The following is an 18,826-nucleotide window of genomic DNA, read 5'->3' on the forward strand; positions in this document are numbered from 1 at the left end:
GTCTTGATGCAAGCCAGGCCTGCTGTAAAGACAAATTGAATGATAATGGTCATCACAGCAAGAGACCAGAGATTTCAGAAGCACAGGGGAAAGCTGTTCTGTGGCAAGAGGAGTGACTGAAGACATGCTACATGCCTGTGGCACTGCCATCACCCTCTAGAATTTTTACTTTTAGCTGCTTGTTACTCTAAGCTACACAAGTAAGGGGGAGAACTCAGGTGGGTGGGATAGGGTGGTGGTGGACTTGAGTTTGAAATCTGGGATACTGGCTTCTTCTCTTTCCTCCCTCCCTCCCTCCCTCCCCCCAAGACAGGGTTTCTCTGTGTAGCCCTGGCTCTGGCTGTCCTGGAACTTGCTCTGTAGCCCAGGCTGGCCCTGAACTCACAAATGCCACTACTGCCTGGCTGATACTGGCTTAACAGCCATAGAATCTGTTCACAACAATAGGTCCACAGTGTCTTACAATCTCCATGTGAAAGTATTGACTGCGAGAACTCTATGGAAACGCACAGAACACACTCAGAATTCCAAGAGCAATAATGAGTTGCATCAGGCCTGACGTCTGGGTAGGTCTTGTCAAGATTCTGCTCAATTGTGGAGTTTATCTTTCATGCCCTCACATAGGATCTGTGGGTCAAAGTCAGATCCCCTGATGCTTCTTCACTTTGGTTGGTGATATTAGGCGAGTCATTTACTCTGGGTTTCACTTTCCTCAACTTTAAAATTAAGAAATTGAATTAGATGACCTCTGTGGTTAGTCAAGTCTTGGCTGAAGACTTTTTTTTTTTTTTAATTTTTCTTCCTCACATAAAATACGTAGCAACGAATGCTGTTTTGATTCTTGCCGAGTATGTTTTGAACAGAAAGACAAAGGAAAACCAGTGAGTTTCTTATTAATGAGTACTGCAACTTTTGATACATTTGTGCGAGATTCATTTTTGGCATATTATAAGGCTTATGTGTCAATACCAGTACTACTGAGCCTTACCGATTACACAGGGTAGAATTACGTATTGGCAAAGTTATCAGGCAGCGGTAGTCTGCCGGGCTTTAGAAAGATCGATTCCTTCCTTCACTTTTCGCTTCCGCTTTTGGAAACAGCCAATAAATACACAGCAATTTACGTATAATACAGAAAACTACGGATCCCAGAAGCCAATGCGCTGGGGAGGTGCTTTCTGGTCTTTCTATCCCCCCGCCCTTCCCGCCCTTAAAAGCGGAACTTCATTTCCCAGGAGCCCTATGATGTTCCTCCGCTCGCGCCGACGTTCTCCCCCCGCCTCCCAGCTCGCGAGCCTCGCGCCAAGCGCGCGCGCGCGCGCACTGCACGTAACATGCGAGTGACGCATAATATGTGGGCCGCTCAGGAGCCGTGGTCGCGCTGTGTGTGTGAGTGAGGGAGAGTGAGTGCGGGACCAGAGGCGGTGTGTGTGAACTGTGGCCGCTGGAGGGGTGCGGGGAGAAGCGGCGGAGCCGCCCGCGAAGGTAAGCGGGGACAGGAAGGAGCCGACTCTCTGTGGGGAGCGCGAGGAGAGCGAGCGCGCGGCCGGCTGGGCGGGAGAGTGGGCGCCTCGCTGGGGGAGGGGCGGCACCTGCTTCGGCTGCCGGCGGCGGCGAGGGGGCGGGCGGGACCACCCGGGAGGCTGGGCCTGGGGCCTGACAGGACTTTCCTCCTCCTGATCCCTGGCCCGGGGGCGGGGCCTCAGGCTCTTCCTCCAGTCTTCCAAAGAAGCTTCCTTAGAGTAACTCTTCCGCCCGGAGTGGGGGGCAGGGATGTGCCCGCCTCTACCTGAAGGAGGTGCTCTTTCATTTTCTCTGGTCCGCTCCGAGTCTCTGACGAGCCGAGGGGCTCCCTCTCCCCTGCCGCACGGTGGACCCCTTCCCGGACTGTGTCCCCGCCTCCGGCTTCAGTCACCTGGGCGGGCTTTCCCCTCCTCCGGCTTCGTGCCACCTCCCACTTGCACCCGCCCTGCTCTTGGACAGGGCTAGGGGGAGGAGCTTTCCGGGAGCCCCTCCTACTCCTACCATGCAGTGGTGAGCCGAGGGGCAGAGAGGTGTGTGGGTGCCGACCTAAGGTTGCCTGCCAGGCTTCTTGGGAGCTCGTACCCAGGGCTCTTAGTTGTTTTCTGGTGGGCGGGCCGTTTGCCATGCTCTGTCCTGTTTCTAGAAGGTGTCGGTCTGTTTGCTCTTACTGCAGTGATAGCTCTTTGTTTTTTCCATTTGTTGAGGAATTAACTCTTAGAGTTTTGAATAAATGACTACCACTCGTTTTTGTCTGCCTCCTGTTGCCCCCCTCTGTCTGTCTCCCCCACTCCTGGCTCTCTTTCTCTTCTTCCTGGAACTGGCTCTGTAGACCAGGGTGGCCTCAAACTCGGAGATTTGCCTGCCTCTGCCTCCCCCCCCCAGTGCACTATTAACGCCCCCGTCTGCCAGTTTCTTGTATCTCTTTCCTGTGAAGCCTTTTAACTATTCTGCGTGTTTTAATTATTAATTTATTGTAGCACTATCATCCTGTTGCAAGCCCTTTGTTAATGCTGTAGTTGGAGAGGTTCATTGGTAGCATCACTTGAAGGCTTCCCCCCACCCCCTCCGCCCGTGTTTCCTGGCATTTACCTTTAAGGCTTTTATAAACCTGTTTTGACTTTAGGAGTTGATACAGTATATTTCTTCCAGATGTCAAGATTTGTGTTTGTATATAGCAGTTTTTCATTAACAGTTTTCGAGTAGGGGTATATTTTTGGGTGTTAAGGTAATATGAGGAAATTTTACACATTTCTTGAGCATAACATTTTATTTACATTGTCTTGTTCAGTTATTAAATTTAATAAAATGTAATAAAACGAGCTCCATGTTAAATTGAAGTGATTGGAGTTGGTTTATAACTACTGTTGTTTTCATAAAGTACACAGGACAGTAATAGTTATGTGATTATGTGTCATAGTGTTAAGGTTTTGCTTGAAGCTGTAAATTCGGAATTTCTCCCCTTTCTCCTGTGGTGTTGGGGATTGACCCAGGGCTCTCTTCCTCCCTTATGGCTTTTGAAATAGAGTCTCTGTAACCCAGGCTGGTCTCAGACTTGTGAATGTGCCTCATTCAGCTTTATAAGTTCTGTGATACACGTGTGCACCACAAGCTCAAGTTGACCTGCCTGTCTCCCTCCCTCCCTCCCTCCCTTCCTTCTTTCTTTGTGCTAGGAATTGAATTTAGAGTCTCAGGGACAGGCCTTATCATTTACCTACACCTTTTACTTCTTTTAAGTAAGGGTTGCAACTTTCCTGAAGGAGTGCTGTCTTCCCTCTTTTTCTTCGTGGCACAGGATCTATTTTAACAGACTTTATCTTATATTTGGGGACAGTTTTGCTGAATCTTCTATTAAGTATAGTGTAGAATAGAACCTATTTTTCTTTTTGGGGGGGATTTCAAGGCAGGGTTTCTCTGTGACTTTGGAGGCTGTCCTGGAACTAGCTCTTGTAGACCAGGCTGGACTCAAACTCACAGAGATCCGCCTGCCTCTGCCTCTGCCTCTGCCTCCCAAGTACTGGGATTAAAGGCATGCGCCACCACCACCCGGCCCAGCTTGATTTTTGAGTCAGGATCTTACCAAAAATCCCTTTCGGTAGAAAAGCTAAATGAAGTGATTATCTTTAGTTTCACCAGTTAACCGCTTTGTTGTATATTCTGTCTCTGTGTTTATTTTGTGGAATTACTTCAGGTTGTAGGCACATCACTTCTAAATTCTTTGGCACATTATCTTTTTGTTTGTTTTTCAAGACAGGGTTTTGGGGCTGGAGAGATGGCTCAGTGGTTCAGAGCATTGGCTTTTCTTCCAGAGGACCTGGGTTCTTTCTTAACAACCACATGGCAGCGCACAACTGTCTGTAACTCCGGTTCCAGGGTACCCGATACCCTTACGCAGACAAGAACACCAATGCACATTAAAAAAAAAGTTGATCAGGACAGGGTTTCTCTGTATAGCCCTGGTTGTCTTGGAAGTGCTCTATGGACCAGGCTGGCCTCGAAATCAGAGATCAAACTTGATCTGCCTATGGAGTGCTGGGATTAAAGGCATGCACCACCACCTCCTGGCTGTTTTTTCAAGACATTGTTTCTCTCTGTGTAGTCCTGGCTGTCCTGTAACTCACTCTATACCAGACTGGCCTCAAACTCAGATTTGCCTGCCTATGCTGGTATTAAAGACATGCACTATCACCAGACTGGCTTTTATTTAATATAAGGTAGAATTCAGACCTAGGGTTTTATAATAACATGCAAATGCTCTACCACTGTCCTGGATCTGCAACCTTGTGTGTGTTTCTAAGTTGAATTCTAAAATTTTACTGTTATAATGTCCTTGAATTCCCCTTCATTCTATACCCCCTCCACACACACATACAGGGTGTTTCTTTGTTGTCCTGGAACTTGCTGTATAGACCAGGCTGGTCTTGAACTCCCAAGTGCTGGGATTAAAGGCATGTGTCATGTCCACTCCCTGTTTTCTTTTTTTAAGACAGGGTTTCTCTATGTAGCTTTAGAGCCTGTCCTAGCGCTAGCTCTTGTAGACCAGGCTAGCCTCAAACTCACAGAGATCTGTTTGCCTCTGCCTTCTAAGTGCTGGGATTAAAGGCATGTGCCTTTAATGACAGTTGGGGAATGGGGTAGAAAGGAGGTCTGGGCTTGACTGCATTTTCCTCATGCAGGAAATGAGCTGTTCCAGCCTTGCCTGGATTTTCCAAGCCCCTAGGCCAGTCTCCATCTCTGTGTTCGAGTGGAGAGAAGATGGACAATCACAGAGAGTGTGGCTTAGAGGACTCTGCTTCCCAAGTGCTGGGATTAGAGGTGTGCACCACTACCATCTGGCCCCAGCTATTTTCTTGTGCTTTTAAAAACTTTTTTTTTTTTTTTTTTTTTTTTTTTTTTTTTTTTTTTTTTTTTTTTTTTTGGTTTTTCTAGACAGGGTTTCTCTGTGGCTTTGGAGGCTGTCCTGGAACTAGCTCTTATAGACCAGGCTGGTCTCGTACTCACAGAGATCCACCTGCCTCTGCCTCCCGAGTGCTAAAAACTTTTTTTTTTCTTTAAATTGTGCTAATATGTGGAAGAACCTTGAAAATAGTATGTTAATGTAGTAGGTATGGTGGTGCACGCTTGTAATCTAAATACTCATGTAACTTGAAGCTGAACAATCATGAATTTGAGTTCAAGCCCAAGTTACATAGTGACACTGTCTCAAAACAAACAAACAAACAACCCAGCAAACCTTGGGTTACATGAGTGTCTTAGGGTTTCTATTGCCGTGAAGAGACACCATGACTGCTACAACTCTTGGTTTTTCGAAACAAGGTTTCTCTGGCTTTGGAGGCTGTCCTGGAACTAGCTCTTGTAGACCAGGCTGGTCTTGAACTCTCAGAGATCTGCCTGCCTCTGCCTCCTGAGTGCTGGGACTAAATGTGTGCGCCACCACTGCCTGGCAACTGCTACAACTCTTACAAGGGAAAACATTTAATCGGGGTGGCTTACAATTTCAAAGGTTTAGTACATTTTCATCATGGTGGGACATGGTGTGCTGGCAGACTTGGTGCTAGAGAAGGAGCTGAGAATCCTACCTCTTGATCCGAACGCAGCAGAAGGAGTCTGTATCCACACTGGATATAGCTTCTGCATAGCAGACCTCTACAGTGAAGCACTTCCTCCAACAAGGCCACTTTCTCCTAATAGTACCACTCCCTATGTATTTGTGGGCCAATTACATTCAAACTACCACAGTGGGCCTAGTGTGGTAGGCCTGAAGGCCCAGGAATCAAAGATGAACTAAGAATACCCAAGGCTCAAGGTCTACCTGGGTGACAGCGAGTTTAAGGACAATTTGGGCAAATAGACCACTCAAAAAACAAACAAACAAACAAACAAACAAGTCAGGTATTGGGGGTGAAAGCCTTTAATCCCAGTGCTGGAGGCAGAGGCAGGTGGATCTCTGAGTTCGAGGCCAGCCTGGTCTACAGAGTGAGTTCCAGGAAAGCCAGCGCTACACAGAAAAACCCTGTCTCAAAAAAACCAAAATGCTCCCCTCCCCAAAAAACAAAAAAGAAAACAACCCAAACCAAAATATCAGCTACCCAAAAAACAAAACTAAAAAACAAAAAGCCCTAAACAAATATTGGGGGTATAGCTCAGTGTTAGAGTGATTTCTTAATATATTTGAGACTCTAGAATTCTAGTACCAAACAACAAAATGAATAAACCAAGAGTTAGTGATGTAGCTCAGTAGTGGAGTTCTTACTTAACCTGAGCAAGGCCCTGTGTTCAATCCCTGTCATTGTCAAAGGACAAAACAAAAATTGCCAACCAAAAGTAAGTGAAAGCAGCAGAAAGCTGTAACAGTGTATGTATTCTAGAAGGCTGATTGCTTAAAGGGCATTCTTTACAGGTTTTTTTTTTTTTTTTTTTTGCTGGGGCGGGGAGTGGGGGTGTGGGGGGTGTGTGGGAGGTGGGGTGGGGAGTGTTGAGGGGTGGTTATCAAAGCCCTGGCTATCTTGGAGCTTATTTTGTGTAGACTAGGCTGACCTCATACTTAGAGATCCACCTGCGTTTGCCTCTCGTGTGCTGGAACTAAAAGGCTTGCATTCCCATGCCTAGCTTGTTCTTTTTGAGACAGGATCTCTTTCTATGTAGTCCTGACTGTCCTGGAATTCACGGAGATGTTCCTGCCTTTTCTTCCCAAGTGCTGGGATTAAAGGCATGGTGAGGCTCATTTATTTACTTATTTTTTTTTTTTTTGGCTTTTCAAGACAGGGTGTCTCTGTGGCTTTGGAGGCTGTCCGGGAACTAGCTCTTGTAGACCAGGCTGGTCTCGAACTCACAGAGGTCTGCCTGCCCCTGCCTCCCGAGTGCTGGGATTAAAGGCGTGCGCCACCAACGCCTGGCTTATTTACTTACTTTTATATTTACTTATTTATTTATTCATTTCTTTTAAAAATTTAACCTTTTAAAATATGGAAAAAATAAAAAGGAGCTGGACTGTTATGTGGTAGAGCACTCGTCTAGCATGCGTGAAGCTCAGTTCAATCCTCAGTACTCCATAAACCTCTGTAGTGGTTATATATCTCTAATCCTAGCTCTTGGGAGGTAGAAGCAGGAGAATCAGAAAATCAAAGTCATTCCTGGATATAAAGTAAGTTCAAAAGTAGCCTAGGATACATATCTTGTCTTTAAAAACAACTTGTAAGCCTGATGTGGTGGTTATGTCAGCTGGAGCTACTAATGAGAGCCTGTCTCCCTATCCCGGAAGATTGTAAATTTACAACCCAGTGGTATTTAGTAGATTGACAATTGATTGCAGCCATCACCTCTTCAGTTTCAGTGCCCTCCCACCCATATTTTGGAGACAGGGTCTCTCTTGTGGCCCTAGCTGGAGTAAAACTCACTGTATAGACCAGGCTGGCCTCAGACGCTAACAAGTGAGTCATCTCCCCAGTCCAGCTTATCCCTTACCTACTACCTCCATCCTTTTCTTTTTGTGGCAACTATGTCAGATATGTTTGTTTTGTTCATTTCTTACTGTTTTTACTTCTCTAGGCCAAGCCATGACTACGGTAGTGGTACATGTGGACTCCAAAGCTGAGCTCACTACCCTGCTGGAGCAGTGGGAAAAGGACCATGGCAGTGGGCAGGATATGGTACCTATCCTTACCAGGTAAGAATAATTTGCTTTTCCACACAAAACTTGTCTTTCTTTTCTATACACAAAACTATATTTAAAAAAATAGGTGTATTGGTGCTAGCAAGATGGCTGAGCAGTTAAGAACATCTGTAATTTTTGTAGAATTTGGTTCCCAGCACCATGTTGGGCTGCTCATAACTGCTCCAGGGGATCTGACACCACTGTTCTACATAGTGAACTCCAGGATAGCCAGGGTTACATACCTTGTCTTTAAAAAAAGACAAGGCTTAGTAGACAAAAGTGAAGTTGTCCTCTGACTTAATGCACACACTAATAATAATCAAAGTCTAAAGAACAAATACTTAAACTATTTAAAAAAATAGTTAGAATTTAGCCAAAATGAGTTAAGAGAATGTAAATATTAGGAGATGATAGTGCCTGCAGTGTAAGCATGATGACTTGAGATCAGATCTCTAGCACTTATGTAAACAAAAAAAAACATAAGACAAGCAAACCAGATATGGTTTGTGTTTATAATCTAATGCAGACAGATGGAGACAAATAAATCTCTGGAGCTTATGACCAGCAGGTATAGCTAGTCAGTGAGAGATGGACCCTGTGTCAGAGGATGAGATGGAGTGCGATTGAGGAATATTTTAGAGATTTGGGTTGCAAAGTTTTAGGAATGGAAAAGTTGCCAGGCGTTGGTGGTGCACTCCTTTAATCCCAGCACTTGGGAGGCAGAGGCAGGTGGATCGCTGTGAGTTCGAGGCCAGCCTAGTCTATAGAGCAAGTACCAGGATAGGCTCTAAAACGATATAGAAAAACCCTGTCTTGAAACCCCCCCCCCAAAAAAGGAAAAGTTGTTGGGTATGGTGGCATATGCCCTTTATCTCAGCACTTGAGAAGCAGAGGCAGGAGGATCTCTTGAGTTTGAGGCCAGGCTGGTCTACATAGTGAGTTCCAGGACAGCCCGGGCCATTTTGTGAGATCCAATAGCAAAAAAAATAAGTAAAAAGAAAAAAAAAAATAGGAAAAGGAAAATTTAGGGCTAGAGAGAGGGCTTAGTGGTTAAAAGTACTGACTGGTCCTGGGTTCAATCCCCAGCACTTAGATGGCTCTTCACAACTGTCTGTAATTCTAGTTCCAGGGATCTGAGTCCTCTTCTGGCTTCCATGGGCAACTAGGCACACATGTAGTATACATAATACATACATGCAGATACTCATTCACATAAAAATAAACATTTTAAAAAGTTTAAAACTAAAAGAAAGGGAAATTTATATGATTGGAGAAATGGCTCTGGTTACAAGTACCTATTGCTCTTTCAGAGGACCCAAATTTGGTTCCCAATACCAATGTTGGGTGGCTTACTGAAGACGGAATTTCTTCCCAGCCCTTTAGTCCCAAATAAACACACAGAAGCTTCTATTAATTATAAACTGTTTGACCAATGGCTTAGGCTTCTTACTGGCTAGCTCTCTTAATTATTAACCCATAGCTATTAATCTATTTCTACATTTACCAGAGAATGCCTAGCATCCTATCTTCCTGGTAGCTACATGGCATCTGCCTGGCGGCTCCTCTCTGCTTTTCTCTTCCCAGCATTCTCCTAGTCTGGTAGCCCCGCCTATACTTTCTGCCTGGTTACTGGCCAATCAGCATTTTATTAAACCAATAAGAGAAACATATATTTGAAGCATGCAGAAGGACATTTCCCCCATCAGCCTACAACCACCAATAATTCGAGCTGCTGGGGATTTAGCTCCTCTTTCTGGCCTCATGCACACACCCCACACAGACACACATAATTTTTGAAAAGTGGGAAATTTAGCTGGACTTGGTGGCAATGCCTTAGGCAGGTGGATCTCTATGAATTGAGGTTAGCCTGATCTATGTATAGTTCCAGAGCATCCAAGAGAGAGAACTCACTCTTGGCAGTTATTCTTTGACCTGCACATATGCTCTGTCATGGTGTGCTTGCACATATGCATGCACAGACATAGACAAAAAGAAAGATACAATAAAAAGTGAGGAATTTGATTTTGTATAGGCATGTTTGACTCGGGATGGATAGCATACTATTAGAGAGTTATCATAATAATAGATTAACGGACTAAACTAAGCTTAAAATCTATATAAAAATGTCTTTTAAAAAAGACCAAAATGATGTGACTTGTTTAGGGTACTCAAGTAATTTTTCTTGTTTTCATCAAGTTTGTATAAATAGAGCTAGGCTTAGTGGCATACACATTAGATGCCATTGTTTGGTATCGTGAGTTTGAGGTCATTCTCAGCTTAGTAAGGAATTAGAACCTAGCCTGGAGTACATCAGATTTTTGCCATAGAAGAATAAAAAGTGGGTGGGGGGACTGGAAGAGATAGCTTGGTTAACTAAAGTACTTGTCTTGCAAGTATGAATTTGATCCCCAGAACCAAGTGTTTAAAACAAAAGTTAGGCCTGGTGATGTACACTTGTAATCCCAGTGCTGGGAAGGATGAGAAAGAAGGGTCTCTGAGGCTTGCTGGTCTGTCTACCTGTCGGGTTTGGTGAATTCCAGTCCAGTGAGAGATCCTGCCTCAAAGAAAAAACATGTGGACTGCATTCCTGAGAAATGATACTTGGGATTGTCTTTTGGCCTGCACACACATGTACACCTGTACACAAGAATAAATAAATAAATAAATAAATAAATAAATAAATAAATAAAACAAGAGTTCATGAATAAAAAGGAATTTGAGCTGGGTGTTGGTGGCGCAAGCCTTTAATCCCAGCACTCGTTCGAAACCAAGCCTGGTCTACAAGAGCTAGTTCCAGTTCCTGGACAACTTCCAAAGCCACAGAGAAACCCTGTCTAGAAAAACACACAAAAAAAAAGAAAAAAAAAAGTTGGAAGAGGAGAGAGGCGGTTATTTTTAAAGATAGTAATTACATGACTCCTTACACAATATTTATGAGGTGATTTATTTAGATTTTGTTATTCCTCAGGAAAATCACCTGCCTCTGCATCCTGAGTGCTGGGCGGGATGCCCAACAATGCCTGGCTAATGATGTACTTTTTTGAATTTTACTTTTGCTTTTTTTCTGACATGGTCTTACTATGTGGCCCTGACTGGGCTGATGATGCTTACTGTGTAGCCCAGGTTGCCCTTGAGCTTAAAAGTAGGCCTCCTGCCTCAACCTCCTCAATGTTGGGGTTTTGCCTGGCATTTTTGTATGCTTGTTCAGAGTTAACTCTTTTCCTTTTGTGCTAGGATGTCAGAATTAATTGAAAAAGAAACTGAAGAATATCGTAAAGGAGATCCAGATCCATTTGATGATCGACATCCTGGTAAGATGTATATTCTCATGTCTGAGACTTTTTATTTTCTATTTCTTTTGAAACAGGATCTTGCTGTATTGTTCAGACAGGTCTAAAATTCTTGATTCTCCCACCATAGCCTCATGAGTAGCTGAGATACAGGCATGTGCCACTGTGCTACTGTGTTCTTTATTTTTTTAAAGAGAAAGTTACTGCCCAGTGGTGGTGGCACACCCCTTTAATCCCAGCAACCTGAGGCAGAGGCAGGTGGAGTTCCAGGCCAGCCTGGTCTACTTAGAGAGTTCCAGAACAGGCTCTAAAGCCACAGAGAAACCGTTTCAGAAAAAAAAAAAAAAAAAAAAAAAAAAAAAAAAAAAGAGAAAGAAAGGAAGGAAGGAAAGAAGAAAGAAAGAAAATTGTTGGGCTTTGCAGATGGCTTGGTGGGTTCTTGCTGCAAGCCTGACAGGCTGAATTCTGTTTGATCCCTGGAGATCATGTAAAGGTAAAGAAGAGAAGCACTCAAGATTGTTATCTGACTTCTGTATATGTGCCCTGGTGTACTGTGGCATGATCATATACACACCTATATATCAATCCCTCCGACATAGAGATAATAGTAAAAAAAAATTAAAAAGAAAATTGCTAATAGTACTTTTCAATTGAAATAGCATCCTTTGTGGTAATTATTATTATTATTTTGGTTTGTTAAGATAGGATTTTCTGTGTCTGCCTTCTGAGTGCTGGCATTCAAGGCATATGCCACCACTGCCTGGATCTCTTTGGTTGATTTTAAGTTCTTATATTTGTGCTGGGCATGGTAGCGCATATCTTTAATTCCAGCACTTGGTTGGCAGAGACTGGATTTTCTGTGAATTCAAGGCCAGCCTGACTTAAATGAGGTGAATTCTAGACTAGCCAGGAGCCAGGATTACATGGTGGGACCCTCATAAAAACTAAGTGTGTGTGTGTGTGTGTGTGTGTGTGTGTGTGTGTGTGTGTGTGTGTGTGTTACACTATTTCTCAAGATGAGACATGGAAAAACATTCTAGTAAAATTGTAATATGTGTGATAAGTCAGGTATGGTGGCACATTACCTTTAATCCCAACATTTTGGGAGGTAGTGGCAGGCGGAGGTCTGTGAGTTCGAGGTCAGTCTGGTCTATAAAGCAAGTTCCAGGACGTCCAGGCCTCTGTTACATAGAGAAACCCTGTGTAGAAATAAAAAGAAAATGAAATATTTGATGGTTATAGATCACTTTCAGGATCAAATAGAATGTATATTAGTTAAAGGAACTAAATTAATGTACTTAAACTAAAGACTTAAGGATTTTCTTTTGACTTTTTTTTTTCTTTTATTTTTGGTGGAGGGGAGGTTGGTTTTGAGACAGGGTTTCTCTGTATCATCTCTGGCTGTCCTGGAACTTATTTTATAGACCAGGCTAGCTTTGAACTTAGAGAAATTGTCCTGCCTTTGCCTCCTGAGTGCCACCACCACCCAGCTGCCCTTATATATATATATTTTTTTTGAGACAGGGTTTCCCTGTGGCTTTGGAGGCTGTCTTGGAACTAGTTCTTGTAGACTGGGCTGGTCTCGAACTCACAGAGATCCGCCTGCCTCTGCCTCCAGAGTGCTGGGATTAAAGGCGTGCGCCACCACCGCCCGGCTATAATTTTTTATTCATTAATTATATTTTGTTTCAGAGTGTGTGTGTACGTACGTGTACAGGTGTGCTTCTGCCATGGAATGTATTGATGTTAAAGGAGAAATTTTCAAGAGTTGGTTCTTTCTCCCCCATGGGTTCCAAGGATGAACTCCGGTCATCAGGCTTGTTCGTCAAGCACTGTTATTCATTGAACCATTTCACTAGTCGTTCCCCCCCCCTTTTTTTTTTTTTTAAGATTTATTTGTTTATTTGTTATGTATACGGTGTTCTGCCTGCATGTATCCCTGCATGCCAGAAGAGGGCACCAGATCTCATTATAGATGATGTGAGCCACCATGTGGTTGCTGGGAATTGAACTCAGGACCTCTGGAAGAGCAGCTAGTGCTCTTAACCTCTGAGCCATCTTTCCAGACCCCTTCCCCTCATTTCTAACTTAAAAAAGAAAACAGGTTTTCTTTATCTTTATCTGAAATAATTATTCTGGTATTTGTGGGAAAATACAGTTGGTAGTTGTCAGCTGCCATGTAGTGCTTGGTACTGAATCTGGGTCTTCTGTAAGAGCAGCAATTACTGTTAACTACTGAACCATCTCTTCAGCCTCTTTTTTTTTTTTTTTTTAAGACTTTAGTAATGCTTATCTAGTTCCAGAGTGCCATTATTTAATTTAGTATTGTTGAATAGGCAGTGTGATGAGCAGTGGGAAGATCAGGGTTTTTTGTTTGATTTTGATTTTGATTTTTCGAGGCAGTGTTTCTCTGTGTAACCCTGGCTGTCCGGGAACTCATAACGGATCTGCCTACTATTGCCCCTCAAGTTGCTGGGATAAAAGGTTGAACCACCACTGCTCAGAAATCAATCTTTCTTTCTTTGTATGTGTGGGTGTATTTATGTATATTCATATATATGTAAGTATGTGAGTGAACTTTTTCTAATATGTGTGCATGTGGAGGCCAGATGTTGTTCCTCAGGAGCTATCCATCTAGTTCCTACGGTCTCTCACTTGGATCTGGGGCTCCTAGTTTGGCTAGGATGGCTGGTCTAGAGATCATTCTGTCTCCACCTTCCAATTGTTGGGACATCAAGTGTGCACCTATGCCTGGCTTTTTACATGGGTTTCAGGGATCAAACTCAGGTCCTCATGTTTGCATGGTAAGCACTTTAGTGACTAATCTATCTACCTAGCCCCTAGAGAGTGATTCTTAAAAATTATTGCTGTTGCGTGTTTTTTGAGGTAGGATCTCACTATGTAGCTCTAGCTGTGTGAACCAGGTTGGCCTCATAGAGATCTGCCTGCCTCTGCCTACCAAGTGCTGGGATTAGAGGTGTGTGCTACCTTGTCTAGCCCTAAAAATGTTACTAAATTTACTCTTGTCTTTGTTTCTGTTTATTTTTGCTGACAGCTTATTAGTCATATTTATAAGAACCCAGATGTTATTTGATAGGTCTAATTTGTTTGACAGGGTTACTTATTCCTTTGTGTGTTCCTCTTCTTTTGGTAGGTCGAGCTGATCCAGAGTGCATGCTGGGCCACTTACTGAGAATACTCTTCAAGAATGATGATTTCATGAATGCAGTAAGTTTGCTTTTCTTTCCTTCAGTAATTATCAGAAGATAATCATACATTTATTTGTTTGTTTATATAATAGGTTTTTTTGTCACCTAAAACTTTGTTAAAGTTCAGAGTAGAGTGGTTAGATTTTTTATTTTAATTTGGTTATTGAAAAAGTAATCAAGCTCCTTTTTCAGCAAAGTTCTGGTTGTGATGAAATTATTTTCTGTTTGGTGTGTACTTTGTTTAGTGTCAAGTATTGGTAAAGGCTCTCAAGGTATCACTGCTTATTCTTTAGCAGGACTGTTTTGATTTAGGAATGTAAATGTTCTTTTGAATGGAAAAGTAAGAGTGTGGTGATATTTTGTTTATGATCTAACAAAAGAAGATGATGATCAGGGTGAAAAGCTAGCCACACTAGTTAGCCATAGAGGCCAGGTAGTGGTGGTGCACACCTTTAATTCCAGCAGCCACACTAGTTAGCCATAGAGGCCAGGCAGTGATGGTGAAGGCCTTTAATTCCAGCACTTGGGAGACAGGGAGACAGGCAGACAGGCAGACAGGCAGACAGGCAGACGGATTTCTGTTAGTTCAAGGCACCCTGGTATTACGATAAATCTTTCCGCCACCTGCTTGAGTTCTGCCCGCCACATGGATGGCCAAAATGATACACAGGGACTTATATTAGGTAGAAAATGCTGCTTGGCAAATGACTAGGATTTCTCATCTGTTAGCTCAGTCTTAATTATCATAAATCTATATATTTTTATAAGACTTATTTAGTATGCCTTCCATTGGTGCCCTCATCCTGGGATCACATGGAGACTCTGGAGGAATAGAGAAGGGGCCCACTTCCTTCTTGCCCTTGTTTATATATGAGTCTCCTTGCCATGTCACTTCCTGTGGATCACCACTTATTTACTACATTTCCCAGAATCCTCCTTGACTCCTAGTCCCTTCTAACTTGCTGCCTCATTGGCCAAACATTACTTTATTTATCATCCAATAAGACAAACACATACACAGAAGCACTTCCCCCATCACCCTGGGCTACACGACATTGATCCAGTCTAAGAAAAACAGCTCACACAGAGGTGATCCCTGCACTTGGGGTGACACACCTTTAATCTAAGCACTATGGAGGTGGAGACAGGAAGGGACATGGCTGGGCAGAGAAAGGAAAAAAGGTGGGAGGAGCCAGCAGCTCTTGACAGTCTGAGGTGGCAGTCTGAGGAAGCAGTTTGAGAAGCCATGTAGTTGAGCAGAAAGTCTGAGGACAGGATCACTGCTATGGTCTGAGCATTGGTAGAGGTAAAAACTTTCTAGTGGATGGCTGCTTTGCTTCTCTGATCTTTCAGCTTTTACCCCTGATAGCTGACTCTGGGTTTTTTATTATTAATACCAATTAGAATTCTTGCTACATAAGAATGATATGCATTGTATGATTCTGCATTAAAACTGTTGTATGCTTTGGTATGTGAGTGGGTAGGAAGGTGTTTTCTGTCTGTTGTGATGTGTAAAAGAGAGTGTGTGTATACACACATTATGAACACATTTCTCTTATAGTTCCTGAAAGTAGCAGTAGCTAAAGAAATTATGCGTATTAGTAGTTGGAAGTGGAAAATGATGGGAACCAGTGTGTTGGTTTATGTATGTAAGCAGTCCTAGCACTTGGCGGGCTGAGGGAGGAAAAAGATTGCTTTTGAGCTTCATGAGACCCTAATTCAAAATAAGCACCACCTCAAAAACAAAACAAATATATAAATAATATATAAAATTATAAAATAAATATATATAAATAAATATAAATATTATATAAATATTTATTATAAATATAAATATAAAAATTTATTATAAATAATAAATAAGTTTAATAAATTCATTAAACTTACTTAATTGGATTGGATTGAATTCCAGAACAAATAGTACTCCTTTATACCTTTATTAAAAATTTCGAGTATTAACACATTGATTATACAAGTTGATGGCATTCATTTTAGTATTTCTCATTTATTTATAGTACATTGATCATGTCCACTCATTTCTTTTTACCCCCATCCCTCCCTTTGTTTTCTTTCCTCCTCTTTCTTTACAGCTGGTGAATGCGTATGTGATGACAAGTAGAGAGCCCCCTTTAAATACTGCAGCTTGCAGACTGCTACTGGACATCATGCCAGGTCTAGAAACTGCAGTTGTCTTTCAAGAAAAGGTATTTGATAGAAGAAAAGTCATTGTGTTTTTGTTTGAGTGGATTGAATTGTTGGATTTGTGTTTGTTACTACAGTAATTGTTAATTGTGTCTTATTCAAGTAGCAATGGGTGCTCTAGATAGACAAAAGAAAAATTTAAAGAGCAGTTACTTGAATCAGGTGGTATCTAGCTGCTACCTCAGCATGGGGATGTTTGAGGCAGGAGAATCAGGAGCTGAAAGTCATCTTTTGCTAATTTGGAGTTCGATGCCACACTGATCTCCCTAATATGCTATCTCCCAAATCAACAAAAGTATGTTATTTGGACAGCTACCTTCTATATGGGTGAAATAATATTTTTTAGAATCTTAAGATTATGGTTTTTTTGTTTTTGTTTATTTTTTTTATTTATTTTATTTTTTATTTTGTTTTTCAAGACTGGGTTTCTCTATTGCTTTGGAGGTTGTCCTGGAACTCACTCTGTAGACCAGGCTGGCCTTGAACTCACAGAAATCTGCCTGCTTCTGCCTCCCGAGTGTTAGGATTAAAGGCATGCGCCACCAATTCCCAGCCTAAGATCATGTTTTAAAAAGTTTATTGTGGTTTCATTTAAATTCTTGCTCTTTTTCTTCCTTTGTGGTAAAGGAGATTACACCTAGTTACTCTAAAGAGCAACACTGGAATACACATGCACATGCACACGTGTAGGCACGGGCCTGTGCATGCACTTAAGAGGCCATAGGAAGGTGTCAGGTGGCCTGCTATATCATGGTCCACCTATTCTTTTGAGGCAGTCTTTCATTGAAGTTGAGGCTCACATTTTCTCTGTTGTGTTGGAAGCTAGGGTATCCCAGCGGGCCTCTTTTTCTTTACTCCCTTAGAGTTGTTAGAGGTATGTATGGGATCTGAACTTTGGTCCTCATGCTTGTGCAGCAAGCTGTCTGAACCATCCCTAGTCTATCACTGAAACGTTTACCTTTTTTTTGTTATGGGATGGAAACCTTGGCTTATTATTTTAGTTATGAAAATAGGCCTTTTCTGAATTGTACTATTTCTTATCCTTTACTATAGGAAGGAATTGTTGAAAATCTTTTCAAATGGGCCCGAGAGGCTGATCAGCCACTGAGAACATATTCTACTGGATTGTTAGGAGGTGCTATGGAAAATCAAGACATTGCTGCCAACTACAGAGATGAAAATTCACAGCTGGTAAGGACCATCTTAGAGTGAATTGTTGCACAATTACTGCCTGAATCTGAGTAGGTATATCTTCCATTCCCTGTGTTCTGCTCTCTTCTCTCTCCTTATCCTTTGTGTTTTGAAGATTTTGAAACATGTAGCAAAGTTGAAAGAATTTTAGTGAATATTTGAATCTGTACCAGTTGAATGGGTTGTTAATATTTTACTAGACTCATTATCAGTTTACTCATCTACCTTTCATTTATCCAATATTCTAAATTTTAAAAGAAATGGCAGCTGGGTAGTGGTAGTGCACGCCTTTAATCCTTGCACTTGGGAGGCAGAGGCAGAGGCAGGGGGTAACTGAGTTCAATGCCAGCGTGGTCTACAGAGCAAGTTCCAGGTCTGGCTCTATAGCAACAGAGAAACCCTGTCTTGAAAACAAAACAAAACAAAAAAAGAAATGGAATTCAGATTGAAGTTCAGGTACAAACCCCTTCTTTAATGTAGTATCATTCTTTTTTGCTTTGCTATTCCTCTGTGTGTGTGTGTGTGTGTGTGTATGTTTTCTTTTAAAAAAGACATTTTCTGTGTAGCCCAGGTTAGCCTTGAATTCACTGTGTAGCTTTGGCTGGCTTCAGACTTACAGCAGTACTTCTGCTTCAATTCCCAAGTACTGAAGTTATAGGCATGTACTACTGCACTCAAATAAACATAGAACCAGCTTTTACTTTTGGTCCCCAAAATAAATACTAAAAGGTTTAAGAAGGCAAACTTGGACATTAGTTTATGTAGTTGCTAGTGACATATAATATATTCAGTAAGTTTTTGAAATCTTTAGTTTTGATTTTTATTCAAAGCCAATTTAAAAATAGTTCATGAATAAATCTAGCTTCTACTTTTTTAGGTGGGATGCATAGTCTAGTCTACCTTGACCCAAACAGACCACTTGTAAATGGTGTGTTTTATGTTAAATCTTCTGGTTTGGGTTTTCTGGAAAAACACTCTCTCTCTCTCTCTCTCTCTCTCTCTCTCTCTCTCTCTATATATATATATATATATATATATATATATGCTGTCCTGGAACTCATTCTGTAGATCAGGCTGGCTTCAAACTCACAGAGATCCATCTGCCTCCCGAGTGCTGGGATTAAAGGGGAACACCACCATATCCACTTTAAAATAGACTATTTCATCAAATCACAGAAATTAAATCAACATATTTATCAAATCTACTATTCCCAGGCATTGGGCTAATTGCATGAGTATTGTGTTCTGTTTAATAGGAA

The 18,826-nt window shown here is 42.1% G+C and overlaps 1 protein-coding gene across 4 annotated transcripts in view; it reads left to right on the forward strand.

The window, feature by feature from the left end:
* Window positions 1-1,346: 1,346 nt before the first annotated feature.
* Window positions 1,347-18,826, forward strand: part of Dcaf1 (DDB1 and CUL4 associated factor 1) — a 54,180-nt gene continuing 36,700 nt past the window's right edge. For 3 of the 4 annotated variants that reach the window (XM_027414429.2, XM_027414430.2, XM_027414431.2), the window contains exons 1-6: window positions 1,347-1,485; window positions 7,570-7,687; window positions 10,910-10,986; window positions 14,120-14,193; window positions 16,265-16,378; window positions 17,430-17,567. In XM_027414429.2, coding sequence (XP_027270230.1) covers window positions 7,578-7,687; window positions 10,910-10,986; window positions 14,120-14,193; window positions 16,265-16,378; window positions 17,430-17,567 — 513 coding nt within the window. In that variant the 5' untranslated portion in view covers window positions 1,347-1,485; window positions 7,570-7,577. Of the gene's footprint in view, window positions 1,486-7,432; window positions 7,452-7,569; window positions 7,688-10,909; window positions 10,987-14,119; window positions 14,194-16,264; window positions 16,379-17,429; window positions 17,568-18,826 lie in introns of those variants that run through there. The other variant, XM_035443928.1, reaches the window with a different exon arrangement.

Source organism: Cricetulus griseus, chromosome 4 (genome assembly GCF_003668045.3).
Source record: "Cricetulus griseus strain 17A/GY chromosome 4, alternate assembly CriGri-PICRH-1.0, whole genome shotgun sequence".
In the NCBI taxonomy this organism is placed as follows: Eukaryota; Metazoa; Chordata; class Mammalia; order Rodentia; family Cricetidae; genus Cricetulus; species Cricetulus griseus.